At 39.9% G+C, this 12,074-nt stretch overlaps 1 protein-coding gene and 1 long non-coding RNA gene across 7 annotated transcripts in view; one reads left to right on the plus strand and one right to left on the minus strand.

Moving 5' to 3' along the window:
- The first annotated feature begins 186 nt into the window (after positions 1–186).
- The window catches only part of LOC118165585, a 28,479-nt gene continuing 16,591 nt past the window's right edge, over positions 187–12,074 (plus strand). For 4 of the 6 annotated variants that reach the window (XR_004750123.1, XR_004750119.1, XR_004750121.1 and 1 more), the window contains exons 1-4: positions 188–2,620; positions 6,661–6,798; positions 9,169–9,279; positions 11,300–11,412. This is a non-coding gene — a long non-coding RNA (uncharacterized LOC118165585). Of the gene's footprint in view, positions 2,621–6,660; positions 6,799–9,168; positions 9,280–11,299; positions 11,793–12,074 lie in introns of all 6 variants that reach the window. The other 2 variants (XR_004750120.1, XR_004750118.1) reach the window with 2 other exon arrangements.
- CISD2 (CDGSH iron sulfur domain 2) overlaps positions 4,484–12,074 on the minus strand; it is an 8,921-nt gene continuing 1,330 nt past the window's right edge. The window contains exons 2-3 of the mRNA XM_035323715.1: positions 5,821–6,032; positions 4,484–4,838 (exon numbers count right to left, since the gene is read on the minus strand). Coding sequence (XP_035179606.1) covers positions 4,749–4,838; positions 5,821–6,032 — 302 coding nt within the window. The 3' untranslated portion in view covers positions 4,484–4,748. The remainder of the gene's footprint in view (positions 4,839–5,820; positions 6,033–12,074) is intronic.

Raw genomic sequence — 12,074 nt, forward strand, 5'->3', positions numbered from 1 at the left:
TCCTTTCCAAGCCAAAAAGCAAGGTTCCTAAAATATATAGATATTTAAGGTTTATAGCCTGCAATTCCAGCACAGTGATAAAAACACCAAGAAGGTCTTTGGTAAGTTTCCCCTAACAGTTGTCAAGTACAATTATTATTTCATGTTCTCCAGGCATCCTTACCATATGCGCGCTGCTCTTTTCTCCACTTCTTTAGGGAATGTACAGTGCCGTTTGTTCCCTCACCAGAGGAAGGCTCTCTCAAACTGCACAGACTGATGCATGGTTGTTGCAGTGCTGCACTTGGTGGTTACTCTGTCCACTGACTTCCGTGCTGCCTGCTTTAGGTGGCTGACGGAGGCACTCAGTTACTTGAACAGGGGTAGTTTAGAAGGAGCTAATTGTATTCAAAAATTGTAATGTCTGTAGACTTAATTGATACTGTGAGGGAACAAGCTGTTTAGTTCATCAGTGATGACCACATCATACATTCTACATGAGTAAAGTTTACAAGGGGAAGCTGTTCATAGTTATTTTTTTTTGTCAAGTTTTGTACAAATTAGAACCCTCTTTCAGGAAGGCATCATTATGCCACATTTGGATTCTGTTCAGTAACAGAAGTGTAAACAATTAAAGTCCTTTAAATTTGAACACAACCTTAAACATGCAAGCAAAGCTCTGACAAACAGTTGTTCATGATGGCCTCTAATACTTGCTCACCATCATAACAGCATCTCATAAATTGGATTTATCATGTTCCCTTAACCTCTGTGCACTCTCAGTTTATTCGTCAAGCTCACTCCCCCCACTATTCTGATGCCTTGAATAGCTATACCAATGGAAGTGTTTTTGTCTTCTAATCCAAACTGAATTTTCCTTTCCTCACCACTGCGTGTGGCTGTTTGTTACATGACCCTTTTTCCTCAACCTTTATTAAATCGTGAACGAGAATCAGACTGAAGCTCTTACATAGTCCTGCAGATCTAATAGGAAGAGCGTTAATGCTTTATAATGCTCCTCTCCTTGTCTTCCAGACAGGAACAAAACACTTGTCTTCTCATGAGAAGAAACGTAACATTAGGGCTGAGACTGACAATTTCAGCTCATTTTAAATAGCTGTTAAAGAGATACAATTTCACTTTATATCTGAGTTTGCATGGGTGAAGTCACAAGGCCAGCTCCCTTTGAACAAAATGCCGTGAAATCATTCTTGAAGAATGCATAAATTCAAGCCAGTAATATCTTTGTGCCGTGCAAGTAGTTTCTTACTTGGAGGAAGTAAAATTAGGTTGCAACCTGCAGTAACCTATAGCCAACGGAGCCCTGCTGTCATGCAGACACAATCACAGGGTAACGTGGAGGAGTACTGAGCACTGTGTGCACGTGCAGCACCAGAAGGTTGAGGAGAGCCTCTGCAGCAGAACGGTCTGACAGCACAGCGTGGTCCTGGCGGCATGCGGTGGGCAGCTACAGCAGGCAGCATATGGGAAAAGACAGAAATGGGCCATCTGGACACAGGAAATCACACAAGCTGGGGATGCAATGATAGCGTAATTATAATCACTGTTTTCTCTCTCTTTTACAGCCAAACCGGGCATTCTAGAGAACTTAGATGAAGTCTAAAATTAATTGTGAAACACTCAGGGTGTAATATGGCCACAAAACGGTGAACAGTGGTTTTTGCGTTTTGTTTTTTAAATAGAGTGCAAGAGATGAAATTTTGTGCCAGATGCATTTCACATTTACTTTGTCTAACAGTCAACCCAGATCAGACATCCTTCTCTAAATATATTAATTTACATGTTTCATTGTAGTTCATTACAACAAGTCTTCAAATTCATAGTCAAAAGAAAGGTAAGCGCCAGCGGTTGAGTTGCATAAAGAAGGCATGTTGCAGCATGCCATGGCTTGCTTTTCTGGCTTTTGCTTTTTCCTGACTGTCAAAATTTTGGTCTACTGCCTGAGTCCTGGTCTTTCTTAGAACTGGACAAATTTATCCCTTTCTGTGGAGCTTCCAAATGAGGGCAGAAAAGTCACCCAGTGCCAAGATGTGACCGAATATATTCTAGTAGGTAATTGGTTCAACTCTGTCAACCAAGATAAAGGGATCTGCTGACACTTTAGTTCTTAGCTAACCCCGTAGACCTCATGAAGATAATTTGAACAGATAAGTGAACTGTGGTGGGTTGTTTTGGAGGGGGAAGAGGAGGGGTGTCTGCTTAAATGGACAGACTTGCACTTAGAGCACAAGCTAACTGTTAAAGGAGTCAGCAGTGACTTTTTTTTTTCCTTACTTTAGCATCTGTCTTCTCAAGGACATCATTTTAACTTTAGAGGGAAAATTCCTGCATGTGGCTTGCAGATGAAGAATCCAAGCTGCAAGCAGCACAGGATCAGATAAGCCAGTCCTATCCACTGTTGTGAACTTAGCAGTCCAAGCAAATTTCATTTACTTGGCGAGAGCTGTCGGTACAGACAACAAACTTCCAAGGACTCCTGAAAGCAAAAGAGGATGAGAATGACTCTGGTAGCTCTTGGTGATAGATTCTCCTGATTCTACTCATCCTGGGAAGTGTTTTGCTGCCCTTCTCAGCACTGATGTGAACATCAATGCATTGCACAGCAATTTTCACAAGGCAGGTAGGCAAAAACTGAACTCTTTGATAACCAAAGCAGCAGCAGAAATTTTGGTTTGAATTTTCTACAGCAAGAATACTATAGCCAGTGTTGTTAAGTTTTTATTTCAGTTTTATAGCTGTACTTTTGCAGGTGGTACTTGCAGGAAATGAAATTATTTTTTTCTGCCAAGGATATTAAACCTACAAGTATGTACAATCCATGTACGTTAGGGCTCTTCACTGCACCTAACATAGGCCTGCTTCAATACCGCAAGGGGGAAGATGGGCGCCTCCTTCACTTTCCATTTAACTGAGGCCATGAGAGATAGTAATATTCCCTTCACAGACTTTGAAATGCAAGGAAATGGTCGTCTATCTTCCTTATGATCTTAATTTTCGTATCATGTAGAAATTATTAAAATGTCTTCTCTAAGAAGGAACTATGAGTGCTGCTAGGGCAGTTCCAAATATGCTCCATTCCCCTATAAACATAAGCAGAAACAAATGAAAAACTACCTGTTTTGTAGCTGTAGATAGTTTAGCAGCAGTCACCTCTAATAGCAAGCAGGAAGAAAAAAACATTACATAATCAAACTGTCCTAGAGCCAGAGTCGAGAGGCCAAGCTTTACACTGTTGTTCTTCTTTTAGAATAGCGTTGTGGGAGAAACAAAACCACTTTTGCTGTACTACTTACACTGACAGCATCTGTCTGACTGGAGCAATGGAAGCGAGAACAGGATGATGTACAGAGCTTACTTCTCAAACTTAGGGAGAAATTAAATTACCTGACTGCAGAAGTATCCTGATAAAAGCTAGAAGTGCACATAGTTGTATGTAGTAACTGACTACTGCACTAGGCTGTGGATTGAAAAGCACCGTCTAAACCTGTTTTTGTATTTCATCTAGCAATTTCTCCACCAAGCCCGAGAAAGGGGCTCAGTGTTCATTATACATTATCTAGAATGGAAAGTAGTACAATACAAGACAATATCATCATGGATCGTCCCGTTATAAATGTTATCCTAATGGGGTGGTGGTTACAGGTTGCTTTCATCTATTAAGATAAGATTCCCGTGAAGCATTTAAACAAAGCTAGATTGTACCATGGTTCTGTTACACGCTGTGTAAAAGCAGTCAGGTAACCCACAGTCACATCCCAATCTGCCACGTTCTGCTGCGAGGCAAGAGCTTTAGGTACCGAGAACTACAATGGTTACAAAGGCAGGGATTACTTTAGTTCTGCTGCTGCGACAGCCCTTGTGTGAGCAGGGCTTCCTGTCTGGTACTTGTTCCAGCACTGGTGATAAGCTTTGGCAGTAGCACGCTGCTCTGGGGCTTCCCACCTACCTAACAACAAGCCAAACAACATGCTTGTTAAGGAACAGCCAAAACTTCCCTTAGATTTGTGCCACAATTTTAGACAATTGTCTAACTTGTACTTTTAAGCACACTGATACAGTTTTTCATTGAAGAATAAAGCACTTTAGAAGAATTAATATGGAGTCTAGCAGTTAAATAAGTTAGTTACTTATTTAGTAGTTACTTACTTAGTTACTTACCTGCATCTGAAATTAAGCCCTACCACAGCAAAGTTCTGACTTGCCCTAATAACCATTCTAAATCAGTAACAAGCCAAGAACACAGTTCATCTCCCCTTTCTGGGGAGGTTCTGTCATTTAACCAACTCCACCCATAAAAGTCCCCACTACAAGTAGCAGCACCTGCAGCGCATATGAACTTTGCAAGGAGCAAATCTGTTTCCTCACAAGAGCATGAATGACAAACGGGCGCTCAGAATAAAGGAGCAATGTTCCCTTTGAACCCCTGACCTGTTCCCCTGGAAATAGTGACATTTCTGCAATTACATATTCATACAAACAAGGCTTAACTGTAGGAAGTCATTTTATTGTTGAAATAAACGACTTATTTACAGAGATAGTTACTTTACAGTTTTACAAAGCAGACGGTCCTTCTCAGAATAAAGTATCAAACTGACAGATTTAGCACTGTCTACATGAAGTTTATCCCAAAAAGAAATCTACAGCCATCATTAGACTAAATCATATAAATCACATAATAAAATGCTCCCCCTTGCAACTACAACAGTATAAAAGACTTATCAGTCATGATCTACTGGATTAAGCATTTGCTATACTTCTTTCTTCTTGAGTATTAGTGGACCTACATTATCTCCTGTTAATTCATTGTGCTTGTTATGAGAGCCATCACAGACAGGGAACTGAAAGAAAACAAACAAGAAATTAGTACACCTTTGTATAGCAATTGCTGCTAGTTTCTCCATTCCTCCTACTATGCCCCATTTCAACAAACTCCCTGTCCCCTGTCAGACGCATTACTAAAAAAACACATTGTTAACAGGTAGCTAAGTTTGTGAGGTCCTAAAATAGCTGTTCATAGACACAAATTTAGAGAAGAAGCCTTCAGCATGAAGGAACAGGGAACAAGGCAGCCACTAGTAGCTTAAGGTTTGTTGTGGAGCCAGTAAAGGTGCTCTCAACAGATCATTTTCAGCCAGTAAGTACCGTTTTAAGCAAAACTGAAATATTTTTCTGAAGTAATTATTCTGAACAAAAAGTACTTGAGAGCACTTTCTAGGTCCAAGTCATAGTTTTTTTGTTAAAACAGAAAAGCAGTCTAGAGAGGCCAACATCAGAGTGACATCAGGACAGTCACAAGAACGAGATGAAAATCACCTGTCTACTTCTGATGCAGGGGACACGGACCATCCAAGGCAGTCACCTAGTGGTTGCTCTGGACCAGGTGGAGATATGCTTTCCCTCAACAGAGGCCCCACTCTACTCTCACTCTAATATGTACAACTTCCTAAGTACTGTTTTCCAACATAGAATAGAATCATAGGTTTTTTCCCAACCTTAATTATTCTAACTTACCTTCTAATTAGTTGGAATATGTTTTCAAACCTTAAGGTTTGCTTTGTTTTCATCTAAATCACAGATGGTCACTATTTCTAGGAAAAACCCTAGTGTGTTGTTTTTTATTACAGATTTCAACAGTTTCTCTCTGCATGTAGCTAGGTTTACAGTAGAGAAAAGAAAGAACTGTGCCATTCTCTGAAACCAGGATGTTATTCCACCTCCAAAGAAAAGCAAGAGGTCACCTTGTTGCAACTTACTACCACAGAACTGATAAAAATATGCAAGTTTCAACCTCAAATCCTACAGTAGCACAAAATACCTTACCGTCTTTGAACGCCAACACCTGCAATAAGCTTTAGTGAGACACAGATCTTCAATGTTTATTTCATTCACTACTTTTGGATTTTCCTTCTGGATCTTGAGGTTAATCAAGCTATCCTTTTGCTGTTTCTTCTTGGGAAGGAACGGACGAACAGCGAGGTAACCCAGCAAGGCCAGCACGCCCAGGAAAGGCAATAACCGCAGCCATTCTGAAACTAAAGACAGGTGGAACTCAGACTGGCTCTTGACACCACTGCAGTCTGGTGCAGTGTCAGCTATTCTCAGATGATTTAGGATTAGGGTAGGGAACAGGACTGCTCATTCAGCAAGGCTCTGAGGGCAGATGAGACTTTGTGGGTAAGTCATAAAACGAAAGAAGACCCAGATTAAAATCTGGGTTTTACTGTAGCTAAGGAACAAACTGGACTCCTGGAATTTCATCTGAAGTTTATTTTTTTTAACACTCTAGAAGATTACTTGATGGAACAAAAATTAAAACAAGTAAAAGGTGTACTGAAATGAGGAACTAAAGTTACAGAGGTTCTGTTCACCAGACATAAAACACCACCAAGTACTAGCAAACTGGGCATGATTACATGTGGGAAGTTAGTAAAAAGTCACTACAGTTCAGTGCCGGTATCTTACATTCTGTACATGAAGAACTATTCAATATGCTTTATAATTAATTTTTTAATTGCTCGTTTCAGATTTTTATTCTTCAAGTTTTCCTCATTTGCTCCAAGTTGTGTTTAGAAACTTTTGGCAGATATAATGCCTATCATCAAATAAGCAGTAACAAAACCTTTACCATTTTTTTTTTGGTTGGTTTGTTTTATTTTTCAGAGCTCTGTTTGCTCAGGGACCCACAAGTTTCTACAATGCACATAGAGAAGGAGTCCTGACACTGGCTAGGTACCTTTACATAAGTCAAGCCCCAGGAAATGGCTTCTTACCAATCTGAAACATTTATTTTAAGTACAGGTAAGACATATTAGTACAAGAAAGACTTACTGAACTTCGAAAGAAATTCAGCACCTGGCAAAGGATATACTTTAAAGGCTGATACGCTTTTCCAACAAAACAAGCTGTGACAATACTCTGGTGTAATTTAACAATGCATGTAGCAATAGAGAGAGGTTTTTTGGTTTTAATTTCTGGATAATACATTAAATCTGTATAGTCATAAAGAAATAGGGTGTTCAAAACATTTTAAATTGAGAAACAAAGAACTTGAATGAGCTGGAGCACAAACAGTTACACAAGCACTTTGTAAGAGAAAACAATAATCAAGTTCCTCTTTTAAATGATTTCAGATCAGAACATATCAAAATTTTGTTCTACAATTTGAATGCAATAGAACATGCTGAGGATGCTAGGTAGACTGTGAGCTCTCAGAAATCACATTATTTTGTCAGGCTTAATTTTGTTTGTAACAATAAAGAGCTTGCTCATGCTAATACCTTTCCAGTTAGAATGCAGTATTTCTTTCTTAATAATTTGAAGGTTCTGGAAGTATACCATGTAACAAAAATACTTTGCAGGAAGAGCTTTATGTTCTCTGGGCTTTCTGTATCCTTTGATGTGAAAACCATGCTTACTGCATGTATCTGGAAATGCTCCACAAATGCATAAATGATAAAGATGCTGCAAGAACTTTCAGTACTGTCTTTCCACGCCTGCATTTGCAGTTGTTCCTTTGCACAACAATTTTTGACAGTATTTTTTAGGAGTCACCACAACAGACTGGTCTCTATTCCGTCAACAAGCTGTGGGCCCTAATTAATAACTAACTGGAAACATTTAAGTATCTCAATGCTACACAAAACATTTGGCTTCGTGGACAGCAGTAACTGTTTGTCTTTTCTATCATTACTATAAACAACAGTAAGACAAAAAATTTAAGCAGTTTTACTCTCCTTCAATAACATAGAGAACATGCTCATTAAAAATGAAAGTTGCCTGAATATTCCAGTAGATAGAAACATTAAGTTCTGGACAAACAGCATGGTCCCCCCCAAAGGCTGACCATTTAATTCTCACAGACACCTTTCCCTGTCACCATCTGAAAAGACAGAGGACAGAATAACGACAGCAGCCACCAACACAAACCTCTCATAGAGTGTCCCGAAGAAAGAGGTCTGGACAGCCAGCTAACCAGGCAGCCCCTCTGGCCTTGCACCATACATGGCCAAACCCCATTTTAGAAGCTGCTGGCATAGTATCATTTACTCTTTGAGTCACCACTATTAGAAAGGACTTAACATCTCAAACTTTCACAAGATGGTGGTAACTCTGGTGGGACTGTGAAGCTAAGAGGCAAATGATAACAATCACAGACATCCAACACTAACTAAGCCATGTTCCAGCCTTATCATTCATATAGCAAAAAATGGTATCCTGAGTAACAGCAGTTGAGATGCAGTGTTTCAGAACAGCCCATCAACAGTCATCTGAACGTGCTTTCTGACTTTACATGAAGGGCTGACTTAAAACATGCTTTAGAAGAGAGGGGAAAAGCTTTGGTCATTGAAAAAAAAAAATTAAATTTAATATTTAACTTGACTGTTGGCAAAGAGCTGCCTATCTACAAAGCTACACTGAACTCCAAGACAGAATAGGCATCCCAACAGCTGCACCATAAAGAGAAGCAGGATGCCTGTCGGGTGTTAGAAATACCACTGGACTAAGACTGACGCAAAAAAAGAGCAGTCTGGCCAGAATTAAATGTTATTAAGAAACCAGCAACTGAACAGCAAGTGGCATCTCAGTACAGCTTGAAACTCCTTGAGAGGACTTGGAAGTCAGAACACTCACTGCGCCACCAGTCATATCCGTGGGAGACTCCTAACCAGTTGGGTTCATCTGAGTGAAAGAGGAACTTGACAGCTGTAACCTCTTAGGAAACTAGAAACAAAGAGGAATAGGAAGTACAGGGATATTATTTATCATGGGTATCATTTCGCATCTGTATGATGCTAAGTGCTGATAAAGAGTTTTGTCCTCAGTAGCCAATGATTTATTGAGATAACACCACTCTGCTGGAAGTCTTTGAAAAGCCCCAGGTTATACCAACTTGTATGCTAATGGTAAATTGACTTTATTGTCAACAAGACTGCCACAGGCTCATACTTTTAGACTGAAAAAAAACAACTTGACCATGTTTCTAGGGCATCAGAAACAAGATACTGTCACAAAGTAAGAAGTCCCAGACCTTTGGAGCAGGGGAGCCTTCACCCAAACTAATGCAAAGGTATCTTCCTACAACCGCAAGTTGCTTGGTGGTTTTTAAGCCAGTCATACCTTTCTGAAGCAGATGTAAGGCAATTCACAAAATTCTGTTTATTTTCACAGCTGATACTCAGAATTCAGCAACTACATTGATTCTGGAGATTCTTTATCAGCTCTGCTGCATGGAAAGAGGCAGTCTTTGGAGCCCGAAATGGAGAGCAGAGGATCGAAGAGGTTAGTCTTCAAACTTGACTTGTATTAGGATAGACACCAATCCCAAAGATAAGTCCTGGAAAGTATCAGGAACATCACTGAAACAGGATTGTCCAGAGAACTGTAAGAAGCTGAGGCCATGGACCACAGGCCATGGTGTTAGGTTTTTGAGGAAAGGTTGTCTTAACCTTTAATCCAACAGTAACAAGTCCAAAAAATAAGAAACACAAAGGTTGTGAGCAGAACAGGACTGACCAGCCACTGAGAGTCAAATCAAAGCCAGTGTTTACTGCCTGTATGTCTTTCACCAGCCCTTCTTTATCTTTCACGTTGATTTTATGTTTTACCTCACTTACGTGGAAATGACCCTGTGCAGACTCAAAAGCAGTTTCTGAAGATAACAACCACAAGCCGAAGTTCTAACAAGTATTAGCTACCAGTCAAAATGAATATTGGAACTGTGGTTGGGTTCTCTCTAAACTGCTGCAATTCTTCACGCAGGCTCAAAATATTGACCCAACTATGTTCTCTTCAGAACTAATCAGCTGTTCTGTCCTGTTTTCTGTTTGGTTGCTTGATCATTTATTGATGTTGTCATTGCTAAACAAACTAAAATCAAAGGACTCTGCACACCACTTCAACATTAACTTATTCAGCAGGTGCGAAGGCGGAGAGGTGACTGTCCTTTTAACAGCAGAGTATACTAAATAATAAAGCAAAAAGCCAAAGCAAGGGCAGGTTAGCAAGCTAGTCTGCAAACGAGAAATTCGTTGTTCAAATGAGCTCTGCAGACTCTCTGGTCACGATGTCAGCCCTCCTTCTTTCTGCCAGTAAAAGATGACCCACAGAACTGTCCTCTTTCTGCCTGGCAGCTTGTCACATTCAAGTCCCTCTTAACATGTATGCCAGGTGCGTGACAGCCCACACATCATGCTTACGGAAAGGAGACTGGCACCTAGAGACACCTTGAAATTCCCTTTTCTCACTTCTGATCACATGTTATTCTGAGGTTAATTGCTGTTCCAGTTTAATGAAACTTACCAGGACAGAAAGCAAAGCCAGCAGACGGCAACACTGTTCATTTTAGCGAACTTGAGAAGGGAAGGGTAAAGCAGCTATGACAAGGAACTGAAAGAGGCTTCTGAGCAGCAGCAGTGCGATAATTCAGCTATCCATTTTCAAACCCAAGGTCAAACACATTCATTCCCTCCTCCCTCCTTGCTTGTACCTTCAGGAGTTCTGCACTGGACATTAAGAGTCTTCCTCTCTCCAAGCAAGCAGTTTTCCACAGTGGTCTGGTGAGATCATAACAAACACCAGGTGTCTCAAGGTCTATTATCAGCACACCTTAACGATACCCTACAGGAAAGGTTCTTCCCCGTGCTTTTGGTCTGGTGTTTCTACAACTGATGCACCGCAGGAACTGCAGCTGCATCTGCCTGGAAGCTACCAAAGGATTATAGAAGCAATAAAAGCACTAACAAGCAAAGCACTGCACCATTCCAAATTTCAGTTCTGGCCTGACTTGTGAACTAAGTCAATGCCAGCAAGTGCTTTATAGTGCTGGTCCCTAAGTTCAGCAGATGCTAAAGGACAAATGCTAACACATTTCAAATGATTTAAAATTAATATTATTTCTGACCTTCCAAAACGAAGCAAAGGAAAATGCTTGATGTATTATTTGCCAAAGAATATGATGCCCTAAAACTTCTAGTGGTAGTAGTAAACACAAGCAATAGTGAAGATTAGATTTAAATTTTCTTTTAAGAGTCATTCACTGATGTTACTACAATTAAAGATATTTATAATTACCATTTTCCTTCCAGTTTTTAAGTTGCACTGTACCCATTCAACAGTCCTGGAAACTTGATTTTAAAGCTAGAAACCATATCTGTTTTATGAAATGGTGAATTACTATTCAACAATGTAAAATACAGCCACTTACAGTATGGTTGGTGCTACCATTACCCTGTTATCAGAAGTACCTCTAAGTCACTGCTGCAAAACAACTCCCAGAGTTGGCAATCCCCTACTTTTACAGAGCTACTACTTCAGGATGGGGCACGCTAAGAACACAACAACACAGAAGAGGAGATGCTTGCGGAAGCACGCTTATTAGACAAAACTTGAGACTGACAGCAGCTCTGGGTGCAGGTAAGTACAGAAATCATTCATGAGCAGTGAGGTTTCAGTGAATTTCAATAGCTTTTAATAGCATTAAGATAGGATCATTTTTCATTTATGTGCCTAGGCTGTAACATCCTAGCATTTTCTGTTGAAAAGCCTCAATATGTTGCATCTACCCTATGCCTTATTAAGCACCTTGTAAAATTTTGCTGGTTTTTCTCCTATTTTCATTCATTTCCACTTTAGAGGAAGATATCTAAGCAGGACATCAGATATTATTCTAGCTGATTGCTGAAAAAATGAATAATGTCAAAACATTGTCTCTATAGCTATGTATTTTTAATTATCCGTTTCCACTTTTCAGTGTTTAACACGAGACCAGCCAAAGAAATCACTAATAATTAGAGGTAATGCCTTTTTTTTTTCAGCTATGCCCACTGAATTTTTAAAAGTTCTCAAAGCAATTTCCCACTCTGTTCCTTCTTTTACCTATGTTTAATATTTTGAGGACTGACATTTCATACATTTGGTCTCCCCTTGAGGGTTTCAGTTGCTTACTTATTCTCCTCCCTCCAAATTCAAGCAAGTACCTGTTAAGGGGGTTAACAACATGACAGCAAAACATTTCTATTAAAAAAAAGGTGGGTGAAGGGAGGGGGAGGGAAAAACAAAAAAACAAGGAGAGAAAG

Source organism: Oxyura jamaicensis, chromosome 4, assembly GCF_011077185.1.
Source record: "Oxyura jamaicensis isolate SHBP4307 breed ruddy duck chromosome 4, BPBGC_Ojam_1.0, whole genome shotgun sequence".
Taxonomy (NCBI): Eukaryota; Metazoa; Chordata; class Aves; order Anseriformes; family Anatidae; genus Oxyura; species Oxyura jamaicensis.